General features: G+C 37.8%; 1 protein-coding gene and 1 long non-coding RNA gene across 2 annotated transcripts; one reads left to right on the top strand and one right to left on the bottom strand.

Annotated features, from left to right (window-relative positions):
- Nucleotides 1-1,803: 1,803 nt before the first annotated feature.
- On the bottom strand, nucleotides 1,804-20,434 carry rfx6 (regulatory factor X, 6). Its single transcript, XM_044376369.1, has 20 exons — nucleotides 19,128-20,434; nucleotides 17,237-17,411; nucleotides 16,831-16,954; nucleotides 16,255-16,316; nucleotides 16,087-16,164; nucleotides 14,690-14,717; nucleotides 14,499-14,606; nucleotides 14,236-14,313; nucleotides 14,016-14,129; nucleotides 12,854-12,903; nucleotides 11,890-12,049; nucleotides 11,646-11,790; nucleotides 11,403-11,512; nucleotides 11,161-11,278; nucleotides 8,862-8,984; nucleotides 7,848-8,054; nucleotides 6,179-6,491; nucleotides 4,090-4,457; nucleotides 2,870-3,067; nucleotides 1,804-2,688 (listed from the first exon to the last, which is right to left on the bottom strand). The coding sequence occupies exons 1-20, from the start codon at nucleotides 19,282-19,284 to the stop codon at nucleotides 2,510-2,512; spliced, it is 2,895 nt and encodes a 964-aa protein (XP_044232304.1). The 5' UTR covers nucleotides 19,285-20,434; the 3' UTR covers nucleotides 1,804-2,509.
- Nucleotides 14,493-19,109, top strand: LOC122999498. The gene is made up of 2 exons (XR_006407738.1): nucleotides 14,493-14,581; nucleotides 18,297-19,109. It is a non-coding gene; the product is annotated as an uncharacterized LOC122999498 (long non-coding RNA).
- Nucleotides 20,435-20,497: the final 63 nt, after the last annotated feature.

Below are 20,497 nucleotides of genomic sequence, written 5' to 3' on the forward strand. Positions count from 1 at the left end.
AATCAAGATAATAAAGACAATTGAGTTCAGTAAAAAACATTAAAAATCTCTCATTTCCTGACAGATAAAGGTTTTGAGTTTTTTACTGTAGTGTGTTTTGTCAACGGAAACACAAACTGTCGCTTTTCTCTTTTGATCTTATGGTTTTATTGCGTCCCATCTGGTTCAGGACTTTGAGTGGACAAACTCAAGAGGAGGCATGTTTTACTGAGGTCACCATGGTGTGATATTAACAGCTTACTCACAGACATCATCCCTCCCTCCCTCCCTCCCTCTCCGTTGGTCTCTCTTTGTTGGCTCTCGTAACATTTTGGTAAACACTTTTATCTCCTTCCATTGTGCCGCGGAGAAACCAAATAATTGCAAATAAAAAGCTCCCAGCTTTGATCCACAGTCTTCAATTGTGTTTCCGTCCTGTAATCTCCGAGTTCAGCCATTAAAGAGTCATGTGTTCTGCTGTTTGACACCAGGTCTTTGAATCAGAGGAGATAAGGATTCTATTGGGGTCTATTATTGACTGTAAGTCAATGTGCTGCAGAGTCGGACAAAAGCAGAACACCAACTGTTCCCTGTTCTGCTCTGTTCAGTATCTCCATTATTACAGTAAGTGAATCAATGGACAGAAAAGCAGCTAAAAGAAAAACATAGTAATGACTTGTAGGTTTGGAAATGTCGTGTCGTCATCATGCTAAACCTTTATTGCACATGTATCCTGCGTCGGAGCTGCAGCTGCTACTGGAGCAGTTTTTTTTAATACTGTTGGAACAAAATGTGCAGGACTGACATCAGGGCTACAACCAATTCTTAATTATAATTGATGTATTGTAGTGTAACAAGTCCCTAAAAAAATGTGAAAATTGTGAAAAACGCCTGACAGAAGTTGCCAGAGTCCAAGGTGACATCTTCAAATCACTTGTTTTGTCAAACCAACAGTTCAAAACCAACAATATTACATTTACAATCACATAAAATAGAGTAAAGAAGCTGGAACCTGCAAATGTTTTGTATTTTTATGGCTCTTCTGGATGGAAATGTTGGTCCGTCTACCACTTTAGTCAAGACTGAAATATTTCAATTACTATTGGTTGTATTGCCATGAAAGTATCTGACTAACCTTCCAGCAGCAAGTTGTGAAATGTCTTGACGACTATCGGACAGATTGCCATGAAGTTGGCTTCAGATATTCAAGATTCCCGATGGAGACATCCTAATGATGCAGTGATCCTCTGACTTTTCTTCTAGTGTCACCTGCATGTCAAACATTTTTCTTATTCAGTGAAATATCTCAACATCTGTCACATGGATGTACAGACATTCCTGCTCCCCAGAGGATGAATCCTGCTGGTGTTCACATGATTGTTCATCTAGTGCCACTATCAGGTTGACAATTTTAGTTTCTGTTGAGACATTTCAACAACTATAGGATGGATTGTTGTGATATTTGATACCTTCATGTCTCTTTCAGGATAAAATGTAATAACTTTGGTTATTTTCAGACCTTTACTCTTCTTTTTATTTCTAATTCTACGTTTTATGTTTTTATGCTGCAACAAGAATTTCCTCTGTGATCTGATCTGAACTGAATGATTCTTGTTTTTCAAATTAATTTATTGTCTATCAATTGACTAAAGGATGAATCAGCTGTTTCAGCTTGAATTGAGTCTTAACTAAAACCAAAACCCTTTGAAGCATTTTGCAGCCGTAGTCATCAAGACTACGAGAGCAGAGCTTTTTTTAAATATACCAATTAAAGAAGGGAAGGACATAAACAAGCCCTCTAAGACAATAAAAATAGTTTTCATTACACAAACACAAACTGTGTGTTTTAGTTAGTGACAGCCGGTGGCTCTAAAAGAATCTGAGTGATCATTGTTTGACATCTTGCAGCAGTGATAACAGCCGTTCTAAATTTCTAAGTCTTTACATCACCAGACTAATGAATAAATGCCAGAGCAGAGAAAGTGTCCGGCTGTTTTCCACTTGTTGCGCAGTCAGTGAAAAGCATGTCAGTCTGACAAAAAAAAATACTTTATTTACAACAACTCACACACAGAGGAAATGGAAGCCCTCAGGCATCATGTACTGCAGGAACAAAAGCAGTTTGTCATCGTTTCCAAATTGGGGAAAATTACAGAAGTGGACATAGAAGAAGTAATAATATATATTTTCATACAAATAAATCTCTTTCTATCTGAAATATATTAGTTTGGTTACTGTTCCCTTTTCATAAATAAATATTATAAGGTGTATAGACGTACAAGAAGGTCTTCTCCAGTAAAAATGTTTTGCTATGCTGATGGATAAAGTGTCCTGGTGGCTTCCCAAGCTAACGCTCATGCTGTACCTACAGTTTGGACGTCCAGGGTTTGACTTTAGTGTCTTTGTCACATGTCGTTCATCTCACTCTCTCCGCTGTGCACACGCATACTTTCTGGATCTGGGCTGCTGTGATGGGAGCTGGACTCTGAACGTCAGGACCATTCTCCAGCAGACGTTTGTGTTTTTATCGTCATTGTACTCCTCCTGCGCCCATGAAGACGGTGTTGATGGGAGGCAGCGAGGACACCAGCTCCTGCACGTCTGAAGATGACGGCACACGTTGCTGGGAGAGCAGCGCGTCCTGAGAGGTGAACGGAGAGGGAACGCCGTACATGCAGGGAGCAGATCCTGCCGAGGGAAGGGAATGATCTATGGAGGAGACAACAGAAACGTAAAAGATTTTAATTGTAGTTTTGTAAGTGTTTTTTGAGAAATGCACAATGCAGCACAAAGTCAAGACAAGCGTTTTTGTCTGTACAAAAGTAAAACAATCCTGAAACTCCCCACATCAGATCCTTGTTATTTCCGTCTACGTCATCTTTATGTTTACCTGCTCCGGTTTCGGCCTCGGTGAAGTACGCTCCTGTTTTCCTTCCCGGTTCGTCCAGGATGTTGAGCGGATCGTGGACTTCGGAGTACGTTGGAGGGAACGGGCGGAGACTGCCGACGCTGCTGATGACAGATACGTGCTGGTCAACCAGTGATGTCATCCGTTGGCTGTCCAGGTAACTGCTGTTGCCATAGTAACCTAACACAAGAGGAACGTTTGACATTGCATTTCCTGTTTTTTCCAAGAACTACGTTTATAATTATAACGTCATTTTGTTTGTTCACATATAGCTGAGAACTGGATGTTTGCCTTCAGTTATCATTCATTTATTATTAGTTTTTTGCGAGTAATTAAATGTGTTTTCACCACAAAAAACACAATAATAGCGGTTCATCAGCCATGAAAGCTTCTCCTCATGTCTCCCGGGTAAAATAGTCAAAGTCAAAGGAAGTGATGTATTTTATGTTCTTTAAAAACAAATAAAAGTTTAAAGTTGATATCATCTCACTGACTTGAAAAATTTAAGGCTTTAAACAGAGTTTGACTCCGTGTGCAGACAACAAACTGTAAGTCCCTAAATTTCAATTGATGTTAAAAAATAACTGTCTGGTTGCATTGCTGCAACACAACACAGTAAAACAGTTGCAGTCACGAGCAGCAATGCAACTTACAGCAACGGTTCTCAGTGTGTTTCACACACAGATGTCTGCAAGATACACAATGAGTTATTCCTGATGAACATGCGCTGAGTCAGGTACCCTTTTGATTGATTAATTATTAGATTTTCACTTAGAAAAATCAAAAGAATCATACATATTAGGACGCAGAGCTCCCTAACTCTTCGTTTTACCCTTAATAATTTTTATAATAAAAAAAAATAAAAAAATACATATTCTGTATCTGTTTGTTCCAACACTTAATTAAGTCAGTATAAGTTTTACACCGAGTAAAATATTTAAACCCAAGTCAGCAGGACCGCACAGTTAAATTAAATGAAATATTCAAGCTGTTCTGTGCATTTTATTTACATGTATTTCTCTGTAATGCAAACAGGCATGTTTCATATCTCTAAAATGTCTGAGATCTTGAGCAGAATATAATTTAAAATAAAGTTCTGAGGGTTTGAAACATGTCTGTATCTGCGTTGCAAGTTTATAAAGATGGACCCAAAGTCTGAGTGACTAATTTTCACATTCAAGCAAGTCAAAACATTTTCTTACCACTGTGTCCTGCAGCTGAGTACGTCTGTCCCTGACACCCACCGCTGGAAGGGTTCAGCCCGGCCCCCACAAAGCTGAACCCTTCTGCTGAGTCCAGTATCTGGGCTGCTGTCGGAGCATCCAGCCCCTGTTCAGTCTGGACCGGATCCGTGCCTGAGCTGTAGCTGGATGTGGGTCGGACTGCAGAAGCATAAGGTGTCAGGGAGCAGTTGGTGCTGTTGGATGAGTGATGGTGGGATGATGGATGATGATGACTGTAGAACACGTCTTTAGTCAGGTGCTGGTCATTGAAGGAGGGGAACCGGGAGAGGTGGTAGGCCAGGGACGAGGTCTGAACTGAAGCTAGACACTGACTCTGAGGCTGAGGCCTGGACACAAATGACAGAAATCTTCAGACAAAATAAACCAGACAAGCACAGATCAACACTAATGAGCAAAGAGTGATAAGTGAAGAAGCTAAATGCCCAATGCTATTTTTGCTACAAAAAAATCTCATACAGACATTCTGTATATGAGAACAGCTTCTGAAGATGTGGTGTGAACTGCAGAGAGATTTGAACTTGTACAGTAATTTGTTTTGCACTGATACCTGAACTCAACCAGCATCAATGGACGAAATGTTTTATATGTGCTTGAATGTGCTTGGATGGGACTGAAGGGCTCAGCGCTAGATTTGCCGATGACATAACATCAAGCAGTTAGTTTTATTGCTGGAGGAAGAGCTGCAGCAATTAGTCGATTAATTGATCAAAAATTAATCAAAACTATTTTGATAATTGAATATTTATTTAAGTCAATTAATACTGAAATCTAATATTCAGTTGCTGCAGCTTTTTAATGTGAGAATTTGAAGCTATTTTCTGACATTTTATAGACAAAACAATTAATTGAGAAAATAATCAGTTGATTAATTGACTGTATCATTGTTAGTTGCAGGCGTTGCTGCACGTTTTAAAAAAAATCTTCTTTTTTTCAGAAAAAAAAATGCAAGCACTCTGTTGGAAATTTCATTCTGGTCAAGGTGGAACACAGTTTTTACAACAATACACTGAAATTGCTCAATATGGCCACATGTATAGTTTATAAAAAAGTGCAAAAGACCAAAGAAACATGGAGGCTGACTGGTGGTCCAGCTGGCAACAAGATTTTTGTTTTTTAAGGGCAAACTGAGTTACAGTTTTGTATGAATAGGATTAAAAGTTGCACTTTTTGTTGTAATACCACCACATGGCCAGTGGAGACAATATTTCATAACTTTATTAAAGTTTCCCTCCACTCAAAAATATGTTTTTCTTCTTGTTCGTTCAGTTGGATGTTTGAGCTTCTCTGTGCAGAATGATGCGCTGTTTGTTTCCACATTTATCTGTTGAAGGAGGAAAGTTTCTCTGAGCTCATTGAAAACCCAATTTTAAAGGGTCAGACTACCAGCATGATTTGTGACATCACGACTAGTTTGGAGCCAATTGTGGTCCAATATTCAACTTACACAAGTGTGATATGGAAACTTGGAGCTTCCAGTGCACAAACACTGAGAATAAACTTTACAGTGAAGGAGGAGACATCTTTTTTTGCATATTTATAGACTGGAATTTTTAATGAGGGAGAAAGTGTAGATGTAATTTTAAGGATTTTAACATGGCGATTACAGTTTTTTATATCAGACACACAATGTTGTTCCAAACAGTCTTTTTATATGTTTTAATACATGTCTGGAGGTGATCTTTAACTCCTTTAATGAAGATTGTTTGTGATTTATGATATCAGAGGAAACTTGAGATAAAAAGGAATACAAAAACAAGAAAACAGATTTTTAAAAACATTTGAATTAACTAGAGATTTACGCCTACAAATTAGATAAAAATACAACTAATAGTAATCATTATCTCCACCCTGAATATCTTGATATACATAAAATCAAATAAATATGTATTTAGAGTCAGATCAGGGTAAGAGTTCCCCATCAATTAGAGATCGATAATTATGATTAACAATATATCTTTATCCTGTCAAACTCCTCATTATATTCATCATATAGTATCAAAGGTAAATAACACTGACTGAACCTTAACAAGTCTAAAGTGAAGCTGACCTGAGTGCAGGCTGGTAGACGGAGGTCGAGGAGCCGCTGGCTGGAGGGAAGTAACCGGAGCTGGTCTGAGGTAAGCAGTGGTACAGGGTCTCCGGGTAGGAAGCGCAGGGGCTGGGCTGCGTCATGGCGCTGAGAGAGGAGAGGCAGGAGGAAGAGGAGGAGGAGCAGGACAAGGAGGAAGAAGAGGAAGACGTCAGGGGTCTCCCCGCCATCGGCCCCTGGTTGATGACGGAGCCTCGGTGCACCAACGCTGCCGGAGAGATGGGGGGCGTCATGAGGGGGGCGCTGACCTGAGAGAAGTCCATCTGACCACCTGTGTGGGAGGATGAAGAATACATCTGTATTTTATTTAAATAAATTACGGTTCCGTTTGTGGTAGAAAGAACATGTAAAAGTTGATATGTTGAACTTGTTAGCAAACAGTTGCTTATTTCCACATCCAGTAGTTACGGAGCAACATTATCATTCATGTGGAGTCGTGTTTCTGTCCACCTGGTGAATGTAAGTCCAACATTCACTCTCTTTTAGCTCTGTTTTTGCTCTCTACCAACTCCTGAGGGAAATATTTGGCTCTTAAATGCTCCACTATGTTCACCAGCTAGTCTACAGCTAACTGTGTCTGTTTGCCGTTTGGTTGCTGAGCAGGTAGTGTACAGCGGCTTTTTAGAGCTTTTTCTCTGAAAACAGCTGCCTGCTGCGGCCCAAAACAACGCTATGAGAGCGCTGAGAGTGAACCAGAACAGTAAAGTCGCAGCCGGACAGATAAACAATGAGCTGAAACTCACTATAAAGCTCCGTAACGCCGAGAGGAGCTGCAGAGTCACTGATAATTCTCTGTATGTTCATCACTACGAGCAACACCTCTGACACTATACACTGTCATTTGATGCATTGTTATTGTTACTTTGAGATTGTCATGAAATCAAATCCCATTTTTGATACTATTAACGGTCGCTATATATTTACATTCAATAATTACCTCTCTATAAAGTAGTTTTCCTTGTTCGTGGCAGGTTAAATTGCCTTCACATGCACAGAGGATTCACATAAAACAATGCTGTATGTAATCCAGTCTGTAATCTTATAAATATTCACACTGTTCGCAGCATGATATCAGATTACAGCTGCTCATCTCATGATGGAAAAAGGCCTCGTATTGACACACTTCTTTATTAAAATAATGTGAGTTTGTTTGGCTGCGCTATAAACAGATACATCAGTCTTTGTTTTCTGACAAAGAAGCTGCTCAAGGTGTTTGCTGCAGTGTTAAACTGCACTTGCTGTTACCTCCAGTAACCACAGGTGTCACCAAATCAACCAACACTGAAATCTTTTAATTATAACTTTAAGTTTAGAGAAAATCATCAATCAATCAATCATTTTCATGGTGAAAAAGATCTATTATCACATCTCATTATCAGAAAAAAGGCTACAAATCTTCGTCTCTAGTATCAAAGTCAGATACTTAAGTGTCTTCATTACTTTGACTGCATTGATATTCCCAACTGATACCAAATAAAAGCTTCTGCTGGAGTGTTGTTGTATAAAAAATCAATGTCAAAAGCATAACAACACACAATATATATATATTTATATACAATATATATACTTTATATGATTAAAGTGTTTATGATGCAACATCATGTTTGTTTTTCGTGTTTTTTCTGACCTGAAACTGTGAACCCAACAGAATCCGTCCCCTGGTACACGACAGTGCTCGTCTCCAGACCTTGCTGCTGATTGGTGGAGAGAGACATGTAGGCGTGTTCTACCAAAGACTCATTCTTCACTGATTGGTCAATGGCAGCACTGGCCTTGTTGCGATTGGCTAGGAAGCAGGAACTGGGAGAGGCCATGAACGCTGCTTTACTGGCGTCTGAAAATGAGAAAATAAATTACATTAATAATAAAACTCAAGTTTTGTTGATGTTGATTTATTATTGAATTGTAGGAGCCTTTATATTGTTCTATATGTGTCTGTATGTGTCCAGTTATAACACACCCGAATGTATCCACCTCTAAATCAAAATTAAACTTCCTGTTTTGATTGATGCATTTTTTGTGCAGCACTTTAATTTCCTTTATTTATTTTACTGTATTTCATTTTATTCTACTTTACTTGGTTCTATTTCCTTCCTCATTTTGTAATTAAATGTTGTTTTAATGCATTTAGCTGTTGAATTGACTATTTTTAAAAGGTGCTGAGTAAATAAACTTCCCTTGAAACCAAACTGAGCAATTTTACTGTGATGTGGACTAAGAATAAACATTTATAAATATAGCTGTGCTTTCACTGTATGTGTACTTTTAATGTAATAATTTAATTTGTCAATATTTTATCATCTATATCATCCACGTTACTTCACTTTAATCTTTGCATTTTCTTGGTTTTATGTCATCTTATAAAGAATTTTGTAACTTGTTTTTTTAGAAATCCTTCAAATGTATTAATGTGAGTAAAAGGACAGATTTTTATTTACTTTGTTTGTTTATTTATGGGGACAATACACATTAATTAACAATCAGTGTACCTGTGGTCCCATTTCTCTTAACTGCGTCTTTGATTATGACATGGAGACTATATGGAGTAAACAACAGATCTGCTGTAGGTGTGAGTCAACTTTAAACCATCAGCTGGATGTACGTCAGCAGCTGTGTGAGTGTTTGTTGTGATGCCTGATACCTGCATTCTTCATGTATTTGTCCAGGAGGTTCTGTAGGTCCTGCTCCTTGTCGTTGTTAAACTGAGTTTCCAGAGCCAACAGGATATATTCATCTAACAGCATCCTGATCACATGGAAGGAACCTGTTAAACACCGAAACACAAAAGTCAAGAATTGTCCCTTAAAAGTGTGACGATTCCTGTGTATTTACTGTTTGACCTTTAGGATCAAGCTGCTCTTTGTTTGACCTGCAGGGTTGCAGGTTTAAAACCTTCTGTGTTTGAGCTGCTGGGAACTTCAGAGACCAAATGGTCAGTGTTTATTCATGTACACGTACTCTGTGTGCGTGTGTTTGAACAGAGAGCACGCGACCCGCAGATAAGACTTTGTTTAATCAAGGTGAGTCTGGCCATTACAATTTATGGCGCTATTGTAGCAATCTGCTCCAAGCTGGCTTAGTATTAGACGTGTGTGTGTGTGTGTGTGTGTGTGTGTGTGGTCAACACTGTAGACTGAGTGATGGAGATGAGAGAAGTGAAAAATAATTTAGCTAAATGATTTTATTTTTTTTTTACCTTTTTGATTACAAAAAAAAGACCAAATACAAACAGCACAAATACACAACACAAGGACAGTACGCCAGAGGTTACAGACACAAAGATATAAATATAATATACTTGCTTAGGAGATCATTGCATCACTAATCCTTCTTAATAGGACTTCTCTGTTCTACATACAGAGTTCAGGTTTCTATTCGTTGTATTGGCTTTATGTCTTAAACAGTCTCTTAAACTAAATGTCTCTTATTTATATATCTTTTATAAGTGTCCACAGTCCATTTAAACTAGCCGATATTGAATACTGGGCTAATGTTTGGAACATGTCAAATGTGCTCCGTCCACTCGCCGTCCCCACAGTTCCAGTTTGGCTTTGAATGCAGACACTTTATCTGCCAACTTGTAGACAGTTGTCATTCTCCCCTGAGGTGAGACATAGAGTTCATTGAGCAGGTTGAAGATGTCACACAGGTATGTGTCGTCACTGAAGTGTGCTACCAGCAGTGACTTTATTTCTGAAAGAAAGCGGCTCTCTTAGCTCTGGCAGGAATCTCCCCCCTTGATAGACACCTGACTTCAGTGTGTAATAGGCGTTTATGCTCTGTGTCCATTTCCTCACAAAGCTGCTGAAATAGATGTGAGTTAAGGGCGTGCGCTTTGATGTGATTGATAAGTTTAATAACGTCACTCAATTCACTGTTGAGATCAGGTGACATTTTTGGGCTAGCCAGCATTTCTCTGCGAGTGTGTAGACGAGCATAGCTGCAGCCTCGTCTGTGCATATTCCAACACAGAATGACCAGTCTGTGTAGTCATTCAAAGACTTGAAGAGTTCTCCTCCAGTTGTGTTACTTGGTAGTGAGAGGGCACACAACATATCCTCATCATCTTTAAATATATATCACGCATAAACCAGCAGTATTGCCTTGTTGTTGACATCTGTATACCATAGTCACACACAAAGCTGTTCCAACAACTGTGCTTCGACGTCCTCCTCTTATTTCATCAACTCTCCTTCAGACTGTGGCAGCTGAAAGAGGAGCATTTGCCATCTTGTTAGCTGCAGCTTCTCCCAACAGTTCATGGTGCATGTCCTTGGCAGCAGGCAGAATCAATTCTTCTCCGGTTTCTAAGCCTCATGGCTAAGTACGATGCTCTCAGAGCAGCAGCATTTGTAGAGGTGGCGGCTCTCGACACCCGCTTCTGTCTCGCTTGCTTGCGTTTTTTTTTTTTTTTTCACTCAAAGAACTCAATGGGTTTTTTCTTTAAGCAAAGGGTGCTTGGACTCAAGGTGTCAAAGCAGTTTTGAGGGCTTCATTGTCTCAATGGACAGCTTGTCTCCACATATCACACACCGGGAGGTCATCAGTCGCCATGAAGCAATATTTTACATATGACGCATCATATTTCCTTTAGCAACATAAAATGTGTAATATGTTTGTAATTGTAGAATGTAGACTCACAAATTCCCTGAAATATTCCTCAGTGGTAGTGACAGTCCTGTATAGTTTATTAAATATAAAATGCGTACCCTGAAAGTTAACTTATTTTATTTTATGAAATCAATAAAACATAGTTTGTCCAAGTGTTTTGTCAATATATACTGAACAATTGTTACATCTTTAGCAGGGTTTTGAAGAATAACTTTTCCCACAGTGTCATGTTAAATGTGTTTCTTTTCAATAAAGTTTTATTGCAGTGAGTGAGTTTATGTTGTGCAGAAATTGAAGCTATTTCTAAGCTTATGTTGATATTTTCTCACCAAAGCTGGAGGCGTTGTTGAGTGTGAGGTTGTGCATCACTCTGGCGCCGAAGAAACTCCACCTGAGCAGGAAGTCCTGAGCTCGCTTCTTCACCGACCGACCGCTCTGCTTACCGGGCTGACCGGAGACAGAGAAGAAAATCGGTTGATTGCACAAGATGACATTCAGAGAATCATCTAGTGAGTCCATCCATCCACACACACTTGCACACTAAACACATCTAAGAGTAAACAGCTGCTACCTTGATGACTTTATGCTCCACGACAGAGTCCAACCACTCGATGAAGGACTCCACCGTGGCATTCTTCCTCAGCAGCTCTTTCAGCTCCCGGAAGACGGTGATGGAGTCATCTGGACGAGACAAGAAGCTACATCATTAACACAAAACTCCTTTTATAATCTCAGGCATGATGATGAAATAATATTCAATCTCCATCACGTCGCTTTGAGGAAATATGAGTTGGATTTTAAGCAGCTGTCTTACACTCAGAGTAGATGTCTTGGTCCTGGTCGCCTGTCGCAGTGATGCTGAGTAAAGGCTGCGAGCTGATGCTGCTGAGATCTACGTTGTCGATATCCAACACCATGTTGGTGACCACGGCCTGGTCAAACAGCGCTGGACGAGCTATCTGCAATGATGAGAGGATTAAAAAAAAGAGAAAGAAATCATATTTTTGACACTGAATCATCTTTAATATACACAAGCTATCATAGAGCAGACGTAGTACCTGTGCCAGGTGTAAGAACGAGGTCTGTCTCTTCAGGGAGGAGACGAAGCGGCGTGCAATTGGGAGTTTCTTGGCTGCAAGGCATTCTGGGAGGTTTTCCAGGGAGGAGGCTAGCCAGTGCTCCCAGTGTTTGGCAAAGTTGCGGATATCTGCTAACAGACTAATGAACATTCATAAGATCAGTCAGGTCAGATGTCTCCTCTCAATTCCAAATCAACCTAATTAATCAATCACTCATCCTCCCACAAATAACTATGAACCTAAGTTTGACATGTGCTCTTTCAATTTTGTTTTCATCTCTAATTAAGTGCATTTAAACTGGACTTAAAACCTGCTTTTATCATAACAAGGAATAATAAACAATATAAAAATAGAATTTCACAAAACTAAGCCGAAGCTTTCTGGCAACAGCAGAAGATGAATTTTAATCCAACATGTTTATCTTCTAAATGAATGGGGAAGTGATGGGGAGGCAACAGGTTTTATGGTAAATGGACGATATAAATATTGTCCCTCGCTAGTCCCACAACCACTCAAAGTACTTTACAATACATGCCAACATTCACCCGTTCACACACACACATATTCACACACTGATGGCTGCCATACAAGGTGCCAACCTGCTCATCAGGAGTGATACAATGCTTCTTATGCAAAGCTCCCCATGATGTTTCTATGCTCACCCATTCACACACACACTCAGAGCAATTTGGGGTTTCAGTATCTTGCCCGAGGACACTTGGACATGTGTTCAAACCACCGACCACTGAACCACAGCTGCCCAAGATTTATGTGGTTTTAATTTTTTCATCACCAGCACTGGATCAACATAAGTCACTGCAATCTTAAGATCATATTTGTGTGCTTTTACTTAAAACTAATTTAACAACAATACATAAATGTTTAGGAAATGCTAAGCACAGCACTATTATATGGCGCAGAAAGATAAGTAGAAGAAACAAACCTCTCGGGCATCTCTTGCATCGTAGCAGGAATCAGAACGTCTGTAAGAACCTGAGACAGTAAGGAAAACACTAGTTCATCAGTTAGTTCTCCATCAGTGAGCCAGAATACACAGAACAGGACACTTTGACTTTAACCAATAAGTAGTTTCAGGTTGGGTTTTATCATTGCAGAAAGGTGCCCATCAGTGATCCATTTACATGAATACCATTTTGATTTTAGTGGAGGTAATGTTCTCTTTAGCTTATTTAAGTGCTGCTCCACTCAAAAATATGTTTTGCTTAATGTTCCTTCAGTTAGAAGTTTAAACTTCACTGTGCAGAATGATGTATGTGCAGAGTTTGACACTAGAAGGCTGTTTTCACCTTCATCTGCTGAAATGGAAAGTTTCTCCGTGCTCGCCGGAAGTCTGATTTTAAGGCGATTACCTACAAGCATCATTTGTGACACCACAACTAGTTTGGAGCCAATCCTGGTCCAGTATACACTTTACAGGAGTGTAATATGGAAACCTAAAGCCTCCAGTCTGCAGTTCAGTTCTATCCACAGACCTTTGCTGCATGTCACACCCCTCTGTTTTCACCTTCTTCATGTCTATCTGTATTTCAACAGACAAATAAAGTTTAAAAAAGCAAACAGTAATCTTTTTTTTTTTAAAAAAAGTATTTTTATATGTCTTAAAACATGTCTGGAAAAGATCTTTAAGTTTATTCTCTAAGAATTTCCTGAGACCCTCCACTCAAAAGCGACATTGTTATTCTTTAAACTTCCAAGAGCTTCTTTCTCAGGTTATAAACTCTTTGCCTTTAGGGTTAACTATTAATTAATCAGTCAATAAAATCTATTTTACCATTGTATTTTAGATGGTTTTATGACTGACCTTATGTTTAGCCTCCATATTTTATAGTCAAGTAGGCGATGTTTGCAAAAAAGCACAAGCTTTTGAGTTTTGCATCATCAGTGCAAAAGAAATAGATAATATGCATATTATCCATCTTTAACACATTTTATCACTTTGCTGAAACTAAACTAGAACTTTTCATTCAGTATAAACATTTGAGTTTGAGATATTTTTTATCCCCTTTGCATTTTGGGGTCTGACATGTGTAGTTTTTATGTCATTCTCCAAAAATGAAAAGATAGAAATCTGATTTTATGACAACCTTATATAGAATAGAGTCGCAGACACAGAAGATGTCAACTATCACTGGGTTTTCCATCAGCGGCAGCAGGTGGTCGGGCATTCCCTGCCAGAAGTGAAGCAGAAAATTCTGGATCTGAAACAAAAATATTTGAAGAGTTTTATCAGTTGGAGTGGACAGTAAACTGTCCTCTTCACTGGTATTAAATAATAAAATGCTCTCATGTGACAGTAATTATCACCTCCTCAAAGTTGACATTAATGGCATTGTCCAAGATGCACTGGCAGTGTGTTTTATACATCATGATGAGAGTGTCCACCTGGAACAGGAACATGAAATTAAACCAACAATAATGATGGAATCACTGACAACCAATTAACCAAAACTGTGTTTTTCAGAATTGAGATGTTTGCTGTTTTGTTTTCATCAGACAGAAACACTGCAGATAGAGACCGTAAAGCTTCTCAGAGATGATCATGTCTGTTTATAATGATCAATACCGACCTTTTCTCTGGAGATATTTCCCTGCAGCAGAAGATGCTGAGCACTGGGGAAGTCTGGGAGTAATGTTCCAGTTTTAGAGCTCAGTGAGTATTTCCTGGTGAAACCTCCCTGCAGAGCACAACAACGTCAGGACTGTTTTCTTTAGTTAATATCTATACCATAGTTTTTATTTCAATAAGTGAGAGAATTACCTCGTTCTTGAGTTTGCTCCCTGAAAACCTGTAATCAAAGAAAATCAGATTTGAGCTTAAATTTAAACGACAAATGTTTGATTTGATCAGAAAAGTTGGATTTCAATTAGTAAATTGAAAACTCTTGATGAGTTTGTGTGTAAAACAAATTAATTTCCTAATTTTCATCAAGTCTATTTTTAGAAAAGGAAAGACTTTTAACCTACATGACCTGGTCAAAGTTTGATTGACATGTGTACTGTCAGGTGTGTAGAGACAATAAGTAACTGCAGCTGGACAGAAAAATACTCATATATTTGAATGGAGAGTGTGAGTGAACCGCTAAATGGTCGGGCCCTAATAAAGGAAAAACTGCACTATAGAGCTACAAATTTTAGTTTTGATTTCATTTTTCTACAGCACTTTGTCACTAAACTGTCACCCTCACTCTATTTTTTCCCTTCCCCTTATAGGTCATCCCCACTACTGAGTTATACATATAAGACCTATAATTGTAAAATAAATGATAACACCAAACTTCATAAAAAGTTTGTATGTAATGTACTGTATGTATATAGACATTTCTGTTGTATCCTACAAAAATGAGCTGCATTCAACTCCTACACCCATCCCCCCCCTTTCTTCCCTCCTATTCTCTATATTGACCAGCTGATTGCGGACTTCCTGTTGGGTTTAGGTCAAGGTTGTCAGTGTATGATTTTTTGGTCTTGATGAGACGAATAATTGAGTTTTGGTTTGATCTCTCTACGACATTCCTACGGGCCATGGCAGCCATATTAGTTACATAGGTGGCGCTCTAGAGCACGTTTTGGCACATTGGGGGTTAATTTTTATTTTATCAAATTTTTTACCACACCTGATGTGCGTGCCAAATTTGGTAAGTTTTTGAGCATGTTTAGGGGGTCAAATTTAGGTTTTAAGTGGCGTAATAATAAAGAAAGAAGAAAGAAACAAACACATGAAATACAAGAGGGCCTTCGCCCTTTGGCCTCGGGCCCTAATTAAAACGTGATGTGTCGACTTTAAAATCTTTGAAAGAAAAACATGAACAACTTTTTACTTTTAGAGAAATGTGGCATTTTCATATTAATAAATGTTGTAATGTCTGTCATGTTTTACATCCACAGAAAAAAAAACATTTCCAGATTTATTTAACATGGATTAAACAGCAGACGTGATATTCTGAACATAATTTAAGGAAATTAACACCTGACTAAATAGACTTTTGAAGAGAGAATGAGCTGTTATAACAGTCTGAGACAAAACAGAAAGCAACATAACTACTGTGCACAAGCAATGAACAAATATACATTAGTACAGCACAGCGCGATCAACAAAAGATGGAGATAAAATAAACAAAGAAGAGAAGAGACCAGACATGTTAAACAAAGTGTTACCTGGTCAAACCTTTCCCAGAATACACAGAGTGATAGTAAGCACTGCTCTCTTTGATGCCAATCCCATAGTAATGATATCTGTAGAGTGTCAAGATAATAATATATTATATTCAAAAACTGCAACTGCAATTTAAAAAATAAACTGAGAGTAAAGTGTTGTGTGTTTACTTGGAGTGTCCTCTGGTTCCCAGTCTTCTTGTCGTTAGAAGAGGAAACTTCTGTCGGATCGTCTGATGACAACAAAGAAACGTAAAGTTGTGATCAGATCAACATCATTCAGAAGTCACAGCTGTAACTCTGTCATCAGATCATTAATCAGTCATTATCATTAGGTTTCTGCACTCTCATTGTATGTTTAACTGAAAACGTCAGGCTCTATTAAACAAAATTGACTTTTTATTTGCATATTCAGACTTATTTATTACAAATCATCACCAGTATTGACTTTTTAGGCCTTTTAAAAACTAATTGCGATTATTTAAATACCTGTTTTTATGTGTGTTTTCAACAAAAAAAGAAACAGCTGAGGACATGAGATATTCCAGATCATGATGTCCAGAATTTGCTTTAATATATTGTCCTTAAACCATATTCTTGTTCATGCATTTGGATCTATAGAAGTAACATAAAAGAACTCTGTATATACCAGTGTCTGAGTTCACATTATCCAACATTACATGGCAAATTTTAAAAAAAAATACTATATGGAAGAGTTTTTCTGTCTCTTTACAGAAACACACACACCTTTCCAAATGTTGCAGCGCAGGCTGGCTCTAGTTTCTCCTTCCTGCAGAAGTCCAGATAGTGAGCGTAGAGGATACAGCGAGGCAGACACACTCCTTCACACACTATATAATTCTCCTCCAGCCTGTTGACACACATCAGTAAAAAACAACAACATTATATTTACCATAAAAATACATAAATGGCCAGAGGATACAGAAAATACAAAGAGAAACTGATTTCTATATATATAACTAGTGGATAATTCTGGACTGTAAGAATGCAGAGCAAGACTTGCATCCACATTGTTTGTTTGTTTGTTTGTTTGTTTGTTTGCACAATATGAAATAGAAGATAAAATACAGAATTATAAGAGGTTAAAACATGACTGACACCTGAAGGTTGGTATATTTGCAGTGTTCCTTACCACTGCAGTGTGAGCTGTGTCTGCTTCTTCTTGTCTTTGATGATCTGACTGATGGTCTTCCTGGAGGAAGAGGAGGAAGAGGAAGAGATGCTCTGTTTGACGGTCAGATCCGGGTTATAGTCCACCAGATCCTGGTCCTCCTCAGAGGACGGCGTCTCATTACTGTCCTCTGCTTCTGAGAAAACATACAGACAAATACAAACACTGGAGATAGTTCATAAGAGGAAACTTGTGCTGTGTTGCAGGTGGCTGCTGCCTCAAAAAATGAACATCTATGTTTTTGTTTCCATCAAAAGGTTTTTTTTTTTTAAAAAGGCTTCAAGACATGAAGAAACTGATTGGAGTTATTTCCTAATGAATGTTTTGGGGAAATAAAGTGCAAACTGCAGTTTAGAGAAGAATCCAAACATTAATTTCCTCAAATAATCTGAATTTTTTCAGGATGATTTAAAGAGAAACTGGTCTTTCCACTGTCTAAGAGTAAGAGAAATATTACATACACACCATGTCTGGTGGACATCCACTGGAAAATTAGACAATGGGTATAATTATGTGTACACATATTATGTATTTTGTTCATTTTAAATGTTGTACTTCAGTGTCCTTTGGTGTATTCTCAGACCTCAAAGTCTTCTTTTGCTTCATCTTGTAAACTAGTTACTTGTAATATCTGAGGTTTCTTTCTTTACTGATGGAACATTTTACATTTTATACATTTATCTCTATTTCGATGCTTCTTCTTCTTCAGTGATTCCTGTAACTTCACCTGCTTCTAAAATCTAAATTCTTTGTTGTGAATTTCATGAACTGGAAGAAATTTGAAGCTTTTATTTACTTTGTGCACTTTTTTTTTTTTAGTTTTGCAGGATAAAACACAAGTTTTGGGTAAAATCTGGGATGGAGGAGCAAACCATCAAAGTCTGTTTCTAGTTTTACATTTTTACATTAAAGATTACTATTTGACTGTAAAGCTGCATGTCATAACACCAGTATCTGTTTTTTATTTGATTGATTTGATTCTTGTTTCTTTACTGATTTCTCTTACTTCACTCATTTACAGATTACATCTTCCCTCCTGTTTGTGTATCTTCATCATCGTCCCAACTCACATGTCTGGAACAAAACATTTGAGGAGAAAACTGATGTGATTTTGCTCATGAACAGTAAATAAAAGTCTTTTATGTTTCTCATATTGTTAATTATAATCTTCTCTTGGCTCCCAAGTTGTGTTTACTTGCTTTATTTCCTACTGTGCTGCATGAGAGAAGAAAAAGATGGTATATTGGTATATTTTTGTTATCTGCACACCAAATATATCGCTGTTTTCTGTAAAAATCCACTAAAGCAATCTGAAGCTATTTATGGAAAAAATAAATATGAGATCTTGATTTATAAAGTATAAAGTAATGACTTTAATAAGTGTGGACAAATTGTACACCATCAATAGTTTTCTTTTTTCTTTTCCATCTATTCTATAAATATATTTTGTTGCATTTGCTTCTCTTTAATACATTTTTGCTTGTGCAGATTTTTCTCTGTTTTCTTTTTTGATCGTGTTTTGTATATTTAATACAGACTGAAAAGTGTATTAGTAACTGAAGATGTGATATTGCAGTTTGAGTCATGTGAAGTTTGTTGTTGCAGCACCACCATGTGGCTGATCTGTGGCATGTTTTTTTGTTTTTTTTGTTTTATACCTGAGCAGATGTGAAACCTTTCCACACATTTAGACTCTGAGGTGAAGATTATTTTAGGAAAACAGGAAAAGATGCAGCATAAGACTTAAACTAATGATGTAATAACTATAAAACAACAAGGTGTCAACCACCACTGTGGTCTAAACCCCCAACAGCAATAAAACCACTTTAAATAAGACTGTGTGCTGCTTTACCTGATTTAATCCCAGAATCATCCTCCTGATGAAAGTGTGTCTGTCCGTTAAAGTCTGTGCGTGTTTCCTCTGGTGAGCTGCACAAAGTCTTGGTTAAAGAGTGAATAAGAAACACTCCATCCCTGGCTGAGCTCTCACTGCTGCGTTTCATTGGCATAGTGACATAAAGATTTTACTAAAGACGAATAAAAAAAAAAAATGTAACCAAAGAAGAAAACTGAAGTCAGTCTGGTGTGAAAAAACAATCCAGTGCAGATCATTTGTCCTTGAAACTGTGAACCAGCTCTGAACACAAATGAATCCTTAAACACTGTTAAACCAACTCGAGTTTAAAACAAATCCAGGAAAAGATCAAGTCCAGCATTTTTTGTCCGTTTCTACAAACTGATGTGAAGCTAAAGAAAAGTGTAAAAACTCTCTGCGCTGATGATAAACCTGACAGAGCAACAGCAGACTAATAAAGCAGAGCTGCAGGAGGGCAGAGCCAATGAAGCTGTGGACACATTCATCATATTTACAGAAGACTGCGGCTAATCCAGGTTATTAATGATTAACAGAAAAACCCTCATCCATCTGTCCGTCCATCCATCCTGCCTCCCACAGTCAGCTGGCTCTTTACAAACTTATATATGTGCATAAAAACCTCAGAGATTTAAGTCCAAATTGCCTTTACATCTGATTTATTGCTCTTATTTTATTTGGATTGTATTGAAAACTTTAAAATATGCATCTTGAATAAAACTTTTTATTTCAGGTGCATCTAGAATCTAGAAACTAGAGCTGCAACTCATAATTATTTTCATCATTAATTAATCTGCTGATGACTGTTTTGATTAAATGATCAGTCATTCTGTGTATAAAACGTCAGAAAACAGTGAATAAACGTCCATCACTGTTATTCAGAGCTGAAGATGAAACCTTCAAACTGCTTTTACAATTTAAAAAAAGGGAGAAAAGAAGCAAGTTCTCTCAACGAGCAGCCGTAATCGATAAATATATTAGTCGATCGTCTGAAAATGAATCACCAACTGTAATTGTTTTGAGTTTCTGGTTCCAGTTTCTTTTATGTGAATATTTTACTGGTTTCTTTTGGGTTGTTTGTCGACATTTTAGGTTTAGGAAACAGTGATTGACCATTTTCTGACATTTTATACACCAAACAACCAATTGATTAATCAAAAATGGAAATAGCCTAATTAGTTGCAGCTCTAGATGTACTGACTTATTGATTAATTGATTATAACCTAACTGTTTCAGCACTACACACACTATTCATAATACTTCATCTATCAAGACTTTAAGAATTTTTCTGTCTAAATATTTTATTGAAAAAGAAAAAATGTCACCAAAGTGTCTTTATATTGAACAGA

Source organism: Thunnus albacares, chromosome 16, assembly GCF_914725855.1.
Source record: "Thunnus albacares chromosome 16, fThuAlb1.1, whole genome shotgun sequence".
NCBI classification, from domain to species: domain Eukaryota; kingdom Metazoa; phylum Chordata; class Actinopteri; order Scombriformes; family Scombridae; genus Thunnus; species Thunnus albacares.